This window comes from Bombina bombina, chromosome 5 (genome assembly GCF_027579735.1).
Source record: "Bombina bombina isolate aBomBom1 chromosome 5, aBomBom1.pri, whole genome shotgun sequence".
Taxonomy (NCBI): Eukaryota; Metazoa; Chordata; class Amphibia; order Anura; family Bombinatoridae; genus Bombina; species Bombina bombina.
In genome coordinates this window covers 363,374,123-363,394,092 of record NC_069503.1, presented here as the reverse complement: position 1 = coordinate 363,394,092, position 19,970 = coordinate 363,374,123, and the positions used below count along the sequence as shown (strand labels likewise).

The following is a 19,970-nucleotide window of genomic DNA, read 5'->3' as shown; positions in this document are numbered from 1 at the left end:
AACTTATTATTTAAAAGGGAGAGGACTTAGCTAAACAGAGGAGGAAAGGGTTTTGGGAGTAGTAATAGATAACAAGCTAAAGATGGGGGCACAATGCAGGGCAGCGGCTACAAAGGCTAATGAGATACTAGCATGTATTAAAAGAGGCATTGATTCAAGGGAGGAAAGCATAATTCTGTCACTATATAAAGCCCTGGTAAGACCTCACCTTGAGTATGGAGTGCAGTTCTGGGGACCAATTGCAAAAAAATATATTGCAGAACTAGAAAAAGTTCAGAGAAGGGCCACAAAGCTAAGGGGAATGGAGAATTTAAGATATGAGGAGAGGCTAGCCAAACTGGGTCTGTTTTCTTTAGAAAAAAAGACGCTTGAGAGGTGACATGATTACTTTATATAAATATATTCAAGGCCCATATACAGAGATGGCAGAAGCTCTGTTCATTCCAAGAAAATTGTTTGTGACAAGAGGTCACAATTTAAGGTTGGAGGAAAGGAGATGCATTTAAAAATTGTTTGGATACATTTCTGTCTAGAAACAAAATTCATGGATATGATTGCTAGTATTAAATGGGTCACCTTTTAGTGGGATTATTTAATCTTAACTGGAGCTTTTTGTAAGTATTTTAGATTTGTATAGGTTGAACTTGGTGGACTTCTGCCTTTTGTCAACCTCATTTACTATGTTACTATGTTACTATGTATATAACATGATACAAGGGGCTGGAAAATGGGAGAAAAAATAATTTTGTCAGAAAAAAAAATACTGCTTATTTGAAATTAAGAGTAGGTATTAAATCATTGTCTTTTTATTATGCATTTGGTAATTATGCAGTTCTACTGCATTGAGTGGTAATTTAACCGTGAGGACTCTTATAAAAGGACTATTAAATACAGTAGAATTGCATAACCAACAAATGCTTAAAGGGACATAAAACAAGTTGGGATAGAGACAATTTATAATAATATGTATTTTAATTACTTTACCTGCAAAGTTATACTGCAGTGCCTCGTCATTAACCCTTTCTTTTAAGTTTCTGAATTGTACAGCTCTAACTCCCCCCACACAATTCCTTTTATGGCTGAATCTATATCTATTGTAGCTTTTGGTAGAATACAAAAATTCATAGGGATTATCTGCTGGAGCATGATTAGAAGCTGTGAACTCGGTTTAATAGGAACACAATACAAATACAGTAACACTTAGGCCCCCACTTATCACCCAGTGTATTCAGCTCTGGGGGCCCATTGCTGCAGGCTCACATGACAAACAATAATTTGGCATATCCCTTACATTTCTTTAATAAAATACCCCTCTCACAAAATCTTCATAATACTGTCATCTACCCTCCTATATTTGTCATCCAGCCGTAAGCTATCCACTCTTAGGGATACCTCAAAATTACCGTGCACGCTGCTGCCGGGTCAAATTCCCTTGTTATACTCCTCTCCAATACAGGGGGAGGGGTGAATTTATTCTTAGCTTCATGATTGAACACTTTGGGGCCTAGTTATCAAGCCGTCAACCTCAAATACGCTGGAATTCCGCAGCGTATTTGTGGCAAGGCTGATTCGCCTTAGTTATCAAGCCCTAGACACCGGAAAAAGTAGAATTTTGTGACATAAGCTTCGATCCGCCGGACTCAGTCTGACACAGATCGATTCTTACGTCACTCCAGATGTTCCGCACACAAATTCGGCACTATCTGACTACTTTTGCTAATTATCAAAAAACTAGCAGGTACACTCGGCACTTTTCCGGCCCAGCGTACCTCGTTTTACATCCGCCGCCCTGGAGGCGGCGGATCCCATAGGAATCAATGGGAGTCTGACCATAGCGAAAGCTCATGTTCGCTGCTGCCAGACATCCCATTGATTCCTATGGGAGATGTCTACACCTAACACCCTAACATGTACCCCGAGTCTAAACACCCCTAATCTGTCCCCCCCTACACCGCCGCAACTAAATAAATGTATTACCCCCTAAACCGCCGCTCCCGGAGCCCACCGCCACTATAATAAACTGATTAACCCCTAAACCGCCGCTCCTAGACCCAGCAGCAACTCTTATAAATGTATTAACCCCTAAACCGCCGCTCCCAGACCCCGCCGCCACCTACATGATACCTATTAACCCCTATCCTGCCCCCCCTATAACACCGCCACCTATAATAAAGTTATTAACCCCTATCCTGCTGATCCCGGACCTCGCCGCAACTAAATAAATAGTTTAACCCCTAAACCGCCGCTCCCGGACCCCGCCACAACCTATATTAAATTTATTAACCCCTAATCTACCCCCCTACACCGTCGCCACCTATAATACATTTATTAACCCCTATCCTGCCCCCCATTACACCGCCGCCACTATAATAAAATTATTAAAACCTAAACCTAAGTCTAACCCTAACCCTAACACCCCCCTATCTTAAATATTAATTAAATAAATCTAAATAATATTTATCTTATTAACTAAATTAATCCTATTTAAAATCTGATTGGATCAGCCAATCGGATTGAACTTCAATCTGATTGGCTGATTCAATCAGCCAATCAGATTTTTCCTACCTTAATTCCGATTGGCTGATAGAATCCTATCTTGGATGACGTCCCTTAAAGGAATATCCATTCGTCGGTAGTCGTCGGGAAGAAGAGGATGGCTCCGCGTCGGCTCGTCTGAAGATGGCTCTGCTCTGCTCCGGAAGGATGAAGATTGAAGACGCCGCATGGATGAAGACTTCTATCGGATGGAAGATTTCTTCAGCGCCGCCTGGATGATGACTTCTGCCGCTCCGGATCTCCTCTTTGGTTCCATCGGTGGCTCGGCTGAGTTAAGACGACTCAAGGTAGGATGATCTTCAGGGGATTAGTGTTAGGTTTTTTTAAGGGGGGTTTGGGTTAGATTAGGGGTATGTGGGTGGTGGGTTTTAATGTTGGGGGGGTTGTATTTTTCTTTTACAGGCAAAAGAGCTGAATTCTTTGGGGCATGCCCCGCAAAAGGCCCTTTTAAGGGCTGGTAAGGTAAAAGAGCTTTGAACTTTTTAATTTAGAATAGGGTAGGGAATTTTTTTATTTTGGGGGGGTTTGTTATTTTATTAGGGGGCTTAGATTAGGTGTAAGTAGCTTAAAATTGTTGTAATATTTTTTAAATGTTTGTAAGTTATTTTTTTTATTTTTTGTAACTTAGCTTTTTTAATTTTTTGTACTTTAGTTAGTTTATTTAATTTAATTGTAGTTATTTGTAACTAATTTATTTAATTAATGTAATGATAGTTAGTGTTAGGTTTAATTGTAACTTAGCTTAGGATTTATTTTACAGGTCATTTTGTATTTCTTTTAGCTAGGTAGTTATTAAATAGTTAATAACTATTTAATAACTATTCTAACTAGCTAAAATAAATACCAAGTTACCTGTAAAATAAATATAAATCCTAAAATAGCTACAATGTAATTATTAATTATTTTGTAGCTATCTTAGGGTTTATTTTACAGGTAAGTATTTAGTTTTAAATAGGATTAATTTAGTTAAGTATAGTGTAGTGTTAGGTGTAATTGTAACTTAGGTTAGTTTTTATTTTACAGGTAAATTTCTCTTTATTTTAGCTAGGTAGCTATTAAATAGTTAATAACTATTTAATAGCTATTGTACCTAGTTAAAATAAATTGAAAGTTGCCTGTAAAATAAAAATAAATCCTAAGATAGCTACAATATAATTATTATTTATATTGTAGCTATATTAGGGTTTATTTTAAAGGTAAGTATTTATTTTTAAATAGGATTAATTTAGTTAATAAGATAAATATTATTTAGATTTATTTAATTAATATTTAAGTTAGGGGGGTGTTAGGGTTAGTGTTAGACTTAGGTTTAGGGGTTAATAATTTTATTATAGTGGCAGCGGTGTAGGGGGGGCAGGATAGGGGTTAATAAACTTATTATAGGTGGCGACGGTGTAGGGGGGTCAGATTAGGGGTTAATAAGTTTAATATAGGTTGCGGCGGGGTCCGGGAGCGGCGGTTTAGGGGTTAAACTATTTATTTAGTTGCGGCGAGGTCCGGGATCAGCAGGATAGGGGTTAATAACTTTATTATAGAGGGCGACGGTATAGGGGGGGCAGGATAGGGGTTACTAGGTATAATGTAGGTGGCGACGGTGTCCGGGAGCGGCGGTTTAGGGGTTAATACATTTATAAGAGTTGCGGCGGGGTCTAGGAGCGGCGGTTTAGGGGTTAATAACTTTATTGAGTTGCGGGGGGCTCCGGGGGCGCCGGTATAAGGGGTAGAACAGTGTAGTTAGTGTGAGTGCCTAGTAACAGGCTAGCAATTAAGCTGTCAAAAAGCCGAAGAGCAGCGAGATCGGATGAGTGATAACTCTCACAGTCCGCTGCTCATCGCCCCGTACTTGGTGCGTAGCTTTTTGACAGCTTTATTGATAACTTAGGCGAACGTATTCAGGTCCGCGGCGGCGATGGTAGGCGAGCTTAGGCGGGCGTATTGAACCGGCGAAGGCAGGTAAAGTAGACACGTTGATAGCTAGGCCCCTTTGTGTGAGTAAGAGATCCATATGCCTCCTACAATTCTAGTTCCGACTCGCCACCACTATACAAATCCCTCATAAAGGACCAGATTCCGAGTGGCGTGTTTACAGTTACTTGCGAGCGAAAAGGTGTTTTTCACGGCTGTTTGCACATGCCGGGTTTACCGCTCGTATTAAAGTTTAAAGTAAACACAAAAGCGCGAGCATAATTTACACTAGAATGATTAACGCATCCTCAGAGCTCTGGTTAACTCTTTCATGAAACAAAAAAGTGTCACATAACATACCAAAATACATTACAAAGTATTATTACACTCATATTAACACTATAAAAAACAAAATTGCAAAATAGGAGCGGCGTTTTAGGGGTTAATAACTTTATTGAGTTGCGGGGGGCTCCGGGGGGCGCCGGTATAAGGGGTAGAACAGTGTAGTTAGTGTGAGTGCCTAGTAACAGGCTAGCAATAAAGCTGTCAAAAAGCCGAAGAGCAGCGAGATCGGATGAGTGATAACTCTCACAGTCCGCTGCTCATCGCCCCGTACTTGGTGCGCAGCTTTTTGACAGCTTTATTGATAACTTAGGCGAACAAATTCAGGTCCGCGGCGGCGATGGTAGGCGAGCTTAGGCGGGCGTATTGAACCGGCGAAGGCAGGTAAAGTAGACACGTTGATAGCTAGGCCCCTTTGTGTGAGTAAGGGATCCATATGCCTCCTACAATTCTAGTTCCGACTCCCCACCACTATACAAATCCCTCATAAAGGACCAGATTCCGAGTGGCGTGTTTACAGTTACTTGCGAGTGAAAAGGTGTTTTTCACGGCTGTTTGCACATGCCGGGTTTACCGCTCGTATTAAAGATTAAAGTAAACACAAAAGCGCGAGCATAATTTACACTAGAATGATTAACGCATCCTCAGAGCTCTGGTTAACTCTTTCATGAAACAAAAAAGTGTCACATAACATACCAAAATACATTACAAAGTATTATTACACTCATATTAACACTATAAAAAACAAAATTGCACAAAAAAGTTGTAAGTACTAAATGATATGAAGTCTCAGGCGTTAGATCAAAAGGCTTTAACATATAGATATATACATGTCTAAATATGTATATATATATATATATATATATGTGTGTGTTTATATGTGTGTACATATGTATTTATATGTGTATATATGTATTTACAGACATACATACACATATAAACACATAAATACATATGTATACATATATTGACATATATAAAAGTATATTGGATCCCTTTGCAGTCAAGAAAATGAAAACGTAAAAGCATATTTATGTGTTATATTGTTTATTTACTGTTAATATTTTATATTCCAATGTACATAGGGGAATATGTTCTATTTATTTTTAAATAGATATTCATATATATATATATATATATATATATATATATATATACCTATGTATGTATGTATGTATATATATATATATTTATATATATATAGGTATAGATAAATAGTGTACCAAAATACCATCATATATATATATATATGTATTTATGAATAAATAGAACATATTCTTCTATGTGAATATTAATGGTATGTGAAATATTCATGTCGGGTTAGAGCACTTGAGAATATGCCATAGTGTTTGTGCGCGAGTAGGGTGTTAGTTTTTCCCCCACTTTTCTTGCTCAATTGACTTCAATAGGGGAACAAGTAATTGCAAGCACGATATTCTAAGTTCGGCCTTTAACGTGCATTGGGTTAGCGCGCGAGTGAAAACTATTTACTTTCAACTTGTAATACGAGCGATACTTGACGCGCAAAAAGTTTACTTCTAACAGAGTTAGCGCTCAAGCAGGATTGATTAATACCGCTTCACTTGTAATCGGGGCCAAAATCATTACCTGCAAGTATTAAATCACTCCTGAGCTCTCTGAGATGACAACTCAAAATGTAATAACCATATTTTTTTCAATATATTTAGTAAATTATAGTTAGTAGAACTTATCAATGTACATTTATTATTTTTTCCCATATATCTGAAAAATGCTTCCTCTGCACCAGAGAGACTGCTGTGCTTTCCATAAAATACAAAACCTTGACCCTCCAACATGCTACATAGCGATTGCTTAATCAGTGCAGAAATTCATATATATCACTGCAAAAAAAGATAACAAAACATGAGATTTTTATAGAGTTTTATACAAATGTAGCTGAAAAAAATGACAGGCATAAATGCTTTTAAAATACTTATGTTGTATGCAAATGTTTTGCAAACCAGTGATTGATGCATATGGAAAATGATTTAATATACCTTTAAGTTTTAAGTTTTATTACGTGAGTGAATCATATGGGTTTTTTTGTAAGCAAAAAAGGTTTTACAAATGTAATACTTCCATTTTGAATTGCGTATCCACATCTAAAAAAATGTGTTTTCCTGACTTTTAGGATATGAGTGCATCTGCTAGTAAAAGTAATATTCATGATTTTGCATAAAGAAAGTGACAAATATTTACTACCTTTGAAAATCCAACAGTTTAATTATTGCTTCTAATTTGAAATGTTTTGTTATTTCTTAATTAGACCTGGAAATCTTTGTATTGGATATTTTAAAGGGGGAGAATTTGTCAAAGAAAGCCAAGGATAAGAAAGATCTACTGATAAAGAAAATTAAAGACCTCAAACAAAAGTAAGTTCATCTTTATATTGTATATTGCTAACTTTTGCAGTGTTTTTGTTCCATTCCACATGGAAACATCTTGGCAAATTCACTTTTTTAATGCATAATTATATAGAAGATCATTTTTTTATTGCTATATTAACTTGTAATTTTATGGATCATTTGCTTTATTGTCTTATTTTAGACAGAGCTATTTTAGAGACCTAGGGATTATGGGAAACCTCATGCAAATGAGTTATAATCTTAAAGGGACAGTCTAGTCAAAATTTTACTTTCATGATTTAGGTAGGGCATGCAATTTAAACAACTTTTCAATTTACTTTTATCATCAAATTTGCTTTGTTCTCTTCGTATTCTTTATTTAAAGTTAAACCTAGGTATGATCATATGCTAATTTCTAAGCCATTGAAAGCCGCCTCTTATTCTCACAGCTAGACAGCACCCCGTTTTGGGACTTTAAAAGGACAGTCAACTCCAAAATTGTTAAAAAGATAGTTAATCCTTTTATTACCCATTCCCCAGTTTTGCATGACCAATACGGTTATATTAATATACTTTTTACCTCTGTGATTACCTTTTATCTAAGCCTCTTCTCACAGCCCCCTGATCACATGACTTTTTATTTATTATCTATTGACTTGCATTATAGCTAGTGTGACCATATTGCCGCTTTAAAAAGGGACACATATGAAAAATGTCAGGGTTCTTATACAAAACATTTCTTTAAACAGCCCTGAAAACATAGCCCTGACATATGTATTTTTCATATGTGTCCCTTTTTAAAGCGGCAATATTGTCACCCTAATTATAGCCAATTAGTGCATTGTCATCCACAACCCATGGGCGTGAGCACAATGCTATCTATATGGCCCACATGAACTAGCGATCTACTCTTGTGAAAAGCAAATAAAAAAGAATGTGATAAGAGTCTGTCTGTAGTGGCTTAGAAACAGGCAAATATTTAGAGGTTTAAGCATTATGAAGTATATTAATATAACAATGTTGGTTGTGTAAAGTTGGGGAATGGGTAGTAAAGGCGTTATCTTTTTAAACAATAAGAATTTTGGTGTAGGGACTTCCGGGAGGCGGATCTACCGAGCAGCAGCAGAGACTGAGAGCTCCGGTAAACAAGCAGCCAAAATAAGACCTAAAGCTGATTATATTGCTCCCACGCATCTGCCTTACACAACTACAAGGTCCCAAACACCTAGGGATCAGTTGGTTTCGGCCACAATAGCGTATGGGGATACCATCTGCACCCAAGCACCCGGAAAGCATTCGAGCAAGAAGCGCGAAAGTGCTACCGCCATCTTGCCTCAGGGGGATAAGGTGAAAGCCGGGCGACATACCTCTGCTGACTGGTGTGAACACACAGGCAATGCATATGTCGGAGAGCCATACAAGAAACCCTAGGAGGAAAACCACAGGCTGTGACGCAGCGTCGTGAGTACTGGCATATTGATCACACTATAGCACCTGTATTATGTATCAAAGTCAACACAGGGTCCACGAAGGGCCAGATAGACAAAGTGGTCAAAATTACCTAAGGGCGTTATCACACATAACCCCCATACAACGAGATATCAATTGCAAGTTAACTACAAAAATATTTCTAAGGGGCAAAGCAGGAGTGGCCATATAAGAACTGCGCACATAACCAGGAAATCCATAGGCCCAGCTTGCACACAGCATTGAAGACATGCATACAGCCATTCAGACATTTAAACTGACATAGAGTGGTGGAAAAGAAATACTGTAGTGATATATTACACCCAAATGTGCAACGCTTTAATCTGCGTTAACCCTCTCAACTACATCACACACAGAAAGAGTACCTACGAAGGTGCATCAAGGTTGTTGAAAAACTGAGCACTAGTTATCAATCCCCCCCTCTCACATCTTTCTCATGAAAGTTGACAAGTATTTCCCAAAGATTCCATCTGGCTTTTCTGAAGAGATGAGCGGCAGATCAAAAGTGGCTGAGAAGAAAAATCGCCATGTGGTAGAGATACATGCGAATAGCTCTCCTGTGGCTGATCAGTCAGTATCACAACCAATGTCCCGCTCTGGGGATCACTCTGCCCTGATGCAGGACTTGAAATCTTTTTTTTTTACCAAAAATTGACTCACTCCAAGCAGGAATGGACAATCTAACAAGTGAAGTGCGGCAATTCTCCACATGCCTAACTGCTGCAGAAACACGCATCTCTGATAATGAGGACAGGAAATCTAGTATGGATATCTCACTTAAAAAAATACTAAAGCAAAACCAATACCTCCTGGATAGGGTAGAAGACCTCGAAAACAGGAGCTGCCGCAACAACCTTCGTATTGTGGGGGTACCTGAGTCAATTAAAGGCAAATTATTGATGGAATTTGTCACCTCTACCTTTCCTAAACTATTGGGCTTGCAGGCTGATCAGCTTCCGATCGACATAGAAAGAGCCCACAGAGTGGGTCCGGCTGGCCCCCCCAACCAACGCAACAGACCACGGCAAGTGATCTTTAAATGTCTCCATTTTCAAGAGAAATTGGCCCTCCTTAGGGCATACAGATCGCAGAAAGAGATCCTTTTTAAAGACCATCGACTTCTACAGTTCCAGGACTACTCCGCTGAGATCACCAAACAGAGAAAGGACTTTGCTCCACACTGCTCTAAGCTTCATGATCAGGGTAGACAAGTGACGCTATTATACCCTGAAAAACTGCGGCTAATGACCCCTTCTGGCCTTAAGATCTTCCATTCCCCTCAGGCCTTGGATTCATACTTGGCTACAGAAAAGTGCATTGACGCTCCCTGAGGGACTAAGTTTGCAGCTTTAGTTGATTATATAACAAAATGTGATGTAGAAAAGTGAAGGCGCCTAGAAATGGTGCGTGCAAAAAAATATATGTCCTTTGTAAATCCTTCAACAAAGGACAACAAACTTCTAGATGTGGGTGATATACTTTGATTACAATATCCACTAGACTAAACTAGATAATGTAATAATGAACTTTCAATGCTGTGAATGTATATATAAAAAACATAAGAAGATAAGTGAACAAAGTATAACGTAATATACAGTGCCAAACTAATAATGTGTTCAGTGTCCTTCAAATATAGAGCAAAAAATCCACAAAACTAAAACTAAAACGGACAGTCACAAATAATCTGCACATACATGTGATATGTTGATAACCAACAATATCTATGTAGATGTTATCAAACCACAAATAACTGTGTATTCGAGACCAGATTACTATCAATACAGGTGATATTGAAAACACACAATGGTGGCAGTGTTAAATAGCAAGGCAGGATACATACAATAAGGTACCCAGGTACTATAGATCATACGTATAGTCCTCATACACAATTCATGTAATGGAGATATTCCTCCGAATGTCCACTATATAGCGGGTGTGCGGCAGCAAACACTCCTTCCAAGGCTGATGGCACCAGCGACGATCTGCAGATAGAAGGGAGAAAAAAAGGAGGTGCCACAATAGTGTGAGATCGTAGATGAAAAAGACCCCCACAATACGATACAGAATCACTTACTAGATTGCAAGCACTTGAGAAGTACCACAGGTGCAGGCTGAACTATTGAAAGCTGTCCAGCGAGCTTATCCTCACGATCGAAGAGCCAGAGGGTTAACTTCAGAATCCCCCACACGTACTGAGGTTGGAGATGAGCCAAGCTTATTTGTGGAATCCCAATCTGGGAAAAATACAGCTCATAAAAAGCTCAAGCCGGTAAATGAGTATAAAATCGGCAGATAAAAACAATATAATAAAACAAGCGTGATGACAGATAGGTTAAAATGTAACAATTAAGTTTATTATAACCTAATACACTACGCGTTTCCCGGTCACAACAACCGTTTCATCAGGTGTCAACTCAAGTGCTTGCAATCTAGTAAGTGATTCTGTATCGTATTGTGGGGGTCTTTTTCATCTACGATCTCACACTATTGTGGCGCCTCCTTTTTTCTCCCTTCTTAGTTGATTATATTTTGGCACGCTAGTCATGTCCCACCCCAGATGAAGATATGTAATGTATACGTGTCATATATGTTTATTTTTATTGTATTTCTTATGCTTAACCCTATTGTTTTCTTTGTGTTTGATCCATTATTTACTGCCTGGAACATCTCATTCACCTGACCACCTGGTGCGAACAACACATAGTCTACTCCCACTAGCTCTCACTCCCCCACTTGTTGTAGTTGGTGGACGCCCACTAAGTCCCAAAACCATACGGGGATAGAGACCGACCACCATATTAAGCTCCATTATGTAATACGATGGGTCCAATTCTACATAGACATTGATCACACTGTCGTTACATCAGTTCTACCTGTTTTAAGATTTTGTTTTAAAATGTTAATGTTATTGTTATTTTTGTTTATTGAACATCTCTTACTTATCTATAACACTGACATGCAGAAACTCAATAATATCATAGCCTACTACGCGGCTGGGTGGCGGAGGTGGGCTCCAATGGGCCTCGCTCTCTTAGGCCAAGCCTAATGATGGCCTACACATTGTTGGGATGTTCGTATACACTCACACTGTTTGATTATAAACCACTGTATGCATGGAAAGATTTGATATCGTTATCCTAACAGATGTTCTTATTGTTGATGAGTTTTAGGTTATATGGATCCTACTTGCTACACATGTATGTCAATTTAATATCAGTGTTAAAATGCTGTTGTTACTATCCATTTATTCTGAGTATCTTATGTCCGGCTATACCACAAGTCCATATGACATAATCTTTGGCTGGCATCCTTCTCCACCAGGCCTTGCACCTCTACCCTCCTGGGCTACCCCCCACCCAATAGATGACTGGACTTTGGGCCTTACACATATACTCTACCTCACATATATAAGGGAAAGAGACAGGCCCTCCACTTTCTGTCCCCTCACCCCCAATCCTAGAAGGCTTACACGGTCACTGATGTGCCTAAATCTCTATACTGCCACGTAATGGCCCTTAGGTTAATTTCATGGAATGTAGGGGGCATTAATTCACCGGTTAAAAGGAAATCTATTTTAACACACCTCTGCAGACTTGATGCGGATATCGCATTTCTACAAGAAAGAAGAACTACGTAGTGACTGGTTAGGTAGCATAGCTTATTTGTTATATCAAAGTAGCAGTAGGGGAATAGCTATTTTATTTGGTCGAAGACTGCAGGTAGAAATATTAAATACAATATCAGACCCTGACAGTAGGTTTCTTATCTTACAAGCATCGGTAGATAAAGTCCACTACACCTTCTGCAACATTTATGCCCCTAACAATAACTCCCTGCTCTCCTGAAAAACATTGGTTATGGCCTTGTCTACCTTTATAGGCACTAAATTTCTCCTGGGGGAGATTTTAATCTAACCCCACACCCCACCTTGGACAGAACATGGCCTACTGAAGATCTGATTAACAAACGTATCCTCCGCTATAAGGGTAGATTTGAACTTAAGGTATTTAATTTGCTCTCTGACACTCTGGCTGTGTGTGATATCTGGCGCAAAAGGCACCCGGATGATAGGGATTTTACATGCCTCTCCAAGTCTAATTCATCCCTTTCTAGGTTAGACCTTTTCCTTATTTCAGATTCCCTAGTTTCCCAGGTTAAATCCGACAAAATTCACAACATTATAATATCCGATCATGCACCCGTGGAACTCACAATAGGGATTTTCCCTAATAAACCTAATAGGAACACACTTCGTTTCCCCTCTTATCTTCTTACCTCTGAACCCTTCCAAAAATACTTGATCCATGCTTGGAATGATTTTTACACTGATGACTTCATACACTCCTCTGACCCACAATTACTCTGGGAAACCGCTAAAACGGTCCTTACAGGACATATTATTTCATACATGGCTAATTTGAAACGCAGAATTCAACACAGACATGACTCCCTACAAACTAGCTTAGGACAGATGTACATGACTTACTGTACTCTGAAATCCCGTCTAGCATACGACAGCTATATTGCCGCTAAGGCAGAAATGGACACATTTATCCAACAGCAGGCCGCTACTGGCCTTCTCAAATCAGCAGGCCGATTTTACCGTTTTGGCGGAAAGTCTGGGCGACTTTTAGCAACACTTGTGAAAGCAAAATCAGTTAAGAAAGACATTGCTGCTTTGAAATATGAGGGTAAGGTTTTTAGGACCCCTTTAGAGATAGCCGGCTGTCTAGCAGATAACTTCTCTAATCTTTATTAAAAACAACAACCAAACTCCCCAAGCTCCTTCCATGCTTTCTGGAAATCACTTACACTCCCACACCTCACTCAGGATCAGATGAACACTCTAAACACCCCAATAGCACTAGACGAAATCCAACATACCATTAAATCTCTGTCCTTGGGAAAGGTGGCGGGCCCAGATGGACTCCCTACTGAGTTCTATCATTTGCTTTTGCCCCAGGTCTCACCAATCCTACACCAACTATTTAATGATATGCTTACTCGAAAGGGACAACCATCTAGATCTTTCACAACAGCCTACATTACTCTGATCCCCAAACCAGGGAAGGATCACACACTCCCTGAGGCATACCGCCCAATATCTTTATTAAACACGGACTACAAAATATTGATGAAGATCTTGGCCAATCGGTTAAAGGGGATTCTCCCCTCACTGATTCACACCGATCAATCAGGCTTTGTCCAAGGCAGATCTTCTGTAGTCAATTTGAAAAGAGTACTTCATGCCCTCAATCACTTTTGGACTAAGCCCTCTGCAAAAGTCACAAATGGGGCTCAGGAGGCCTTCCTGCTGTCCCTAGACACAGAGAAGGCCTTCAGTAGAGTTGAATGGCCTCATCTTTTTAATACCCTTCAGCATTTTCACTTCAAGGGCCCTTTTCTGGATTTTATCCGCAAACTTTACTCCTCCCCCATTGCAAGTATCTTGTTTAATGGCCTTAATTTTCCGAACTTTACTCTTGAGAGGGGTACGCATCAGGGATGCCCATTATCTCCCCTATTATTTGACCTAGCCTTAGAGCCACTTGCCTTTAAATTAAAACAAATATTCCCGGGAATAGCCATAGGGAACACTATTCTACACATGGCCTTATATGCAGACAGCAAATTCTGAAGCTGGCCAGTCCAGCATTCAGTTTTAACAGAGTTCAACATGTTATGTAATCAACATGTATCCACCAATAATATTTGACTTAAATATCCCTTCATCTGGTTGCTGGGCAAAGTACTTATTCTAATACATCTGTTTTCCTATACTTGTTACAGTCTACGAGAATAAGGAGCAATTCAATGAGTTAGTTTCCATTTGAACCACCTGTAAGCAAAATAGCAGACACTCTGCTTGACCTACCCTAGTCTCCTGTGCACTGGCCTAGTGCACAGGAAACCATTCTTGTGACTTCTCTAATTTTGGACAGTGAGAGAGATACAGAAATGAACTGCTTGTTATACTACAGATAGTTGCCTGGCCCAGTGTTACATGCAGAGAGGTAATATACTCACATGACAGGAGTTTTTGAACAAGATAGAAGACAAAACAATTAGACACAATGGGGTAAATTTATTAAAGTGCGGGCGGACATGATACAATGTAGCGTATCATGTCCGCCACACATTGATAAATGCCGACAGCATACGATGTTGGCATTTATCATTGCACCAGCAGTTCTTGTGAACATGGCTGCTAGCAGAGGGTGTCAATCAATCCGATTGTATTCGATCGGTTTGATTTCTGTCCGCCGTCTCAGAGCAGGCGGACAGGTTATTGAGCAGTGGTCTTTAGACCACTGCTTTATAACTTCTATTTACGGCGAGCCTGAAGGCTCGTTGGAAACACGGGACATAAAGCTCCGTATGGATAAATTGACCCGAAATAAAGTATAATCAGAAATATCCACTGTGGCCTATCTGACTGAGAAGCCCCTTAAAAAATAACGGCAGTTACCTCCATTAATTTACCATCTCTCCTCTGATACTTATATGAGCTCACACAAAAGTATCATATATCAGCAACTTGTATGACACTCAAGTGATTAAATTCTACCAGCTCCATCATTTCTTCCTCTGCACATACACAGCTCATATCTTCGTAGCTAGTAGAACATGCACCAGAGGTAACATACAGTGTGGTGTAGGTGGTGGTGTCTGGAGGGCGTGTGTCTTCTCAGAGGAGCCTTGTCTGGTTGGGGGTAGTTGAAGCACACAGCTTCTGCAGCAGCAACTTGAAACAAGACACTGCAAGGAAAAGAAACATAATGAGTATGACAAACAATATTAGGCCATGCAAGATTTTAGTACCAAGTTCACCTAACCATTCTCTCAGCCCAAATGACCAGTCAAACCCTTTAGGTACTTCTCTCAGCCTCTGTTGTACCTCTCTTATGCTGTTTATATGTTTAGCTATAAGTGGAGAATTATTAGCAATGAAAACACAGCAACAATCCTGCACAAGTGCATAAACTCCTCCCTTTGGCAGCTAATATGTAGTCCAAAGCCATCCTATTTTGTACCTGCTCCTGGGGGAGCAGTTCTATGGCAGTTGTTGTTTTTATTAAGTTCTTCATCTAACAAATCTACTAACAAGTCTAGCTTATACATCAGAAGTGCTGCCCCATATGCAAAGACAAATCAAGAATCAGTTAGATTTAAGTTGTACATGTTGCATATGGGGCTGTACTTCTGATGTATGAGCTAGACTTGTTAGTAGATTTTTTAGATGAAGAACTTCATCTGAAACAACAACTCCCGTAGAACTGCTCCCCCAGGAGCAGGTACAAAATAGGATGGCTTTGGACTACATATTAACTGCCAAAGGGAGGAGTTTATGAACTTGTGCAGGATTTTTGTTTTGCTTTCATTGCTAATAATTCTCCACTTATAGCTGAACATATAAACAGCATAAGAGAGGTACATTGGCCTACCCATGAGGATTTCATGTGGGGACAATTTGTGTTTGGGACTTGGGGCAGCTCGCATAGACATTAAGGCCAGAGGCAAAGCATCTGTCCACTTGAGATTTGTTTCCCCACAGATTTTTGCCAATTTCTTTTTCAACACCATTAGCCCTTTCTACAGCTCCTGTGTTTGGGGGTGATGGGAGCAATGCAAATGATAGGGAATGCAAGCACTTTTGCTACTTCCTGTACCACCTGCCCTGTGAAGTGAGTACCCTGATCTGAATATATTTGCTGTGGTAACCCATATTTAAAACTCCTGCAGCAGCCTTTTTTTGCGACTGTTTTGGCATCTGCAGATGCACAAGTAAAGGCTTCCAACCACCCTGAGAACGTGTCTAGTATGACTAGGATATATTTGTAAAGTGTAACCTTTGGCAATTCCACAAAATCCCACGTATGACCCTGGACTGTGTATAGCAGCTTGCTTTGCAGCTGAGTCTGCTTGTGCATTTCCTTTTGTAAAGTCATTGTGTGTGCAGCTACCTTTATGACAGCTAAAGAGGATGGTAACAAGAGGGCATGTAACAGATCTTTGACATATGTGGCATTTTTGATGGGAGTCCCTGCTGCAGTAATAAACCCTCTTAGTTTCCACAATGCTCCAAAGTCATGCACTACTCCAAAAGCATAGAACAATTCTGTGTAGATGTTGGCAGATTTACCTGTTGATGTCTTGCATGCGTGGGTAAGAGCAGTTAACTCAGCCACTTGGGCTGATGCAACCTGTATGGGGCCTGATTCTATTACTTCAGAGTCAGAAACTATTGCATAGCCTGCTACCTTTTTCCCTTCCTCTGTGTAATAGCAAGAACCATCTACATACAGTTACAGCTCTGGGTTTGTCAGGGGGGTTTCCTGTAGGTCGGGTCGCACAGTCTCTATGGCTTCTGTCACTTCTATACAATTGTGATGCTTGCCCTCCTCTTGCAAGTTTGGCAACAAGTAAGCAGAATTAGTCACCACTAGAAATGAGGTTCTTACAGCTGCATTCAGGGCTCTTAAATCTTGCAAAAACTTGTATGCAGGGGGGTTACTGTTTGGTTTGCGCACTGGGAGGAATAGCACGCTGGCCGATAGCCATTCAAACCCCTTTGTGTCAACTTGTGTGCATGTTATCAGGGCAAAATCACCAGGGTATGTAAACTTTTGATAATGTCATATGGGTAGTTTCTGTAGTCATTATGATTTAAAAAGAGTAAACACAGTTAATTGATAATAAATGGCTTCAGCCAAACACTAACCATGAGTGAAAGAAAAGTTTTTGTGTTCTCTGAAAAATGGACAAGAAATCATAAATTCTGCCAGGGTATGTAAACTTATGAGCGCAACTGTATGTATGTATATATATATATGTATATATATACATACCAGTATATCTTTATGAATATATACATTTATAGATATATACAGATATATATATATATATATATATATATATATATATATATATATATATATATATATAATACAATGAACATTTTTCCCTATGTGAAGAACATTTATAGTAAAATGAAAGTAAAACACACTATAAAATAATATGTGTACCCGCGATAAACCTCTTATCACTCCCGTGCAAACGTTTGTGCTTATTCATAGTCTGGCACTATGGCCCCTAGTTATCAAGCCGTCAACCTCAAATACGCTGGAATTCTGCAGCGTATTTGTGGCGAGGCTGATTCGCCTTAGTTATCAAGCCCTAGACACCGGCAAAAGTAGAATTTTGTGACGTAAGCTTCGATCCGCCGGACTTAGTCCGACACAGATCGATGCTTATGTCACTACAGATGTTCCGCACACAAGTTCGGCACAATCTGACTACTTTTGCTAGTTATCAAAAAACTAGCAGGTACGCTCGGCACTTTTCTGGCCCAGTGTACCTGGTTTTCAAACCGCTGCCCTGGAGGTGGCGGATCCCATAGGAATCAATGGGAGTCTGACCATAGCGAAAGTTCATATTCGCTGCTGCCAGACATCCCATTGATTCCTATGGGAGATGTCTACACCTAACACCCTAACATGTACCCCGAGTCTAAACACCCCTAATCTGTCCCCCCTACACCGCCGCAACTAAATAAAGTGTTTACCCCCTAGAGCCCACCGCAAGCTATAATAAATATGTTAACCTCTAAACTGCCGCTCCCGGTCCCCGCCGCAACTATAATATATGTATTAACCCCTAAACCGCCGCTCCCGGAACCCGCCGCCACCTACATTATACCTATTAACCCCTATCCTGCCTCCCCTACACCGTCGCCACCTATAATAAATTTATTAACCCCTATCCTCCCCCCCTACACCGTCGCCACCTATAATAAAGTTATTAACCCCTATCCTGCCCCCCTACACCGTCGCCACCTATAATACATTTATTAACCCCTATCCTGCCCCCCCTACACCGCCGCCACTGTAATAAAATTATTAACACCTAAACCTAAGTCTAACACTAACCCTAACACCCCCCTAACTTAAAAATTAATTAAATAAATCTAAATAATATTTCTCTTATTAACTAAATTAATCCCATTTAAAACTAAATACTTACCTTTAAAATAAACCCTAATATAGCTACAATATAACTAATAATTATATTGTAGCTATCTTAGGATTTATTTTTATTTTACAGGCAACTTTCAATTTATTTTAACTAGGTACAATAGCTATTAAATAGTTATTAAGTATTTAATAGCTACCTAGTTAAAATAAAGATAAATTTACCTGTAAAATAAAAACTAATCTAAGTTACAATTACACCTAACACTACACTATACTTTAATAAATTATTCCTATTTAAAACTAAATACTTACCTGTAAAATAAACCCTAAGATAGCTACAATGTAATTAATAATTACATTGTAGCTATTTTAGGATTTATATTTATTTTACAGGTAACTTTGTATTTATTTTAGCTAGTTAGAATAGTTATTAAATAGTTATTAACTATTTCATAACTACCTAGCTAAAAGAAATACAAAATTACCTGTAAAATAAATCCTAACCTAAGTTACAATTAAACCTAACACTACACTATCATTAAATTAATCAAATAAATTACCTACAAATAACTACAATTAAATTAAATAAACAAACTAAAGTACAAAAAATAAAAAAGCTAAGTTACAAAAAATAAAAAAAATAAGTTACAAACATTTCAAAAATATTACAACAATTTTTAGCTACTTACACCTAATCTAAGCCCCCTAATAAAATAACAAAGCCCCCCAAAATAAAAAAATTCCCTACCCTATTCTACGTTAAAAAGTTACCAGCTCTATTACCTTACCAGCCCTTAAAAGGGCCTTTTGCAGGGCATGCCCCAAAGAAAACAGCTCTTTTGCCTGTAAAATAAAAATACAACCCCCCAACATTAAAACCCACCACCCACATACCCCTACTCTAACCCAAACCCCCCTTAAATAAACCTAACACTACCCCCCTGAAGATCATCCTACCTTGAGCCGTCTTCAGCCAGCCGACCACCGATGGAACCGAAGAGGAGATCCGCAGCGGCAGAAGTCATCATCCAAGGGGCGCTGAAGAAGTCTTCCATCCGATTGAAGTCATCATCCAGGCGGCACTGAAGAAGTCTTCCATCCGATAGAAGTCTTCATCCATGCGACGTCTTCAATCTTCATCCATCCGGAGCAGAGCCATCTTCAGACGAGCCGACACGGAGCCATCCTCTTCTTCCCGACGACTAACGACGAATGAAGGTTCCTTTAAGGGACGTCATCCAAGATGGCGTCCCTTCAATTCCGATTGGCTGATAGGATTCCATCAGTCAATCGGAATTAAGGTAGGAAAAATCTTATTGGTTGATTGAAGCAGCCAAGC

The 19,970-nt window shown here is 39.3% G+C and overlaps 1 protein-coding gene across 1 annotated transcript in view; it reads left to right on the top strand.

Annotated features, from left to right (window-relative positions):
• The window catches only part of SKAP2 (src kinase associated phosphoprotein 2), a 560,398-nt gene that overhangs the window by 43,077 nt on the left and 497,351 nt on the right, over positions 1-19,970 (top strand). Inside the window, exon 2 of the mRNA XM_053714166.1 lies at positions 7,091-7,196. Coding sequence (XP_053570141.1) covers positions 7,091-7,196 — 106 coding nt within the window. The remainder of the gene's footprint in view (positions 1-7,090; positions 7,197-19,970) is intronic.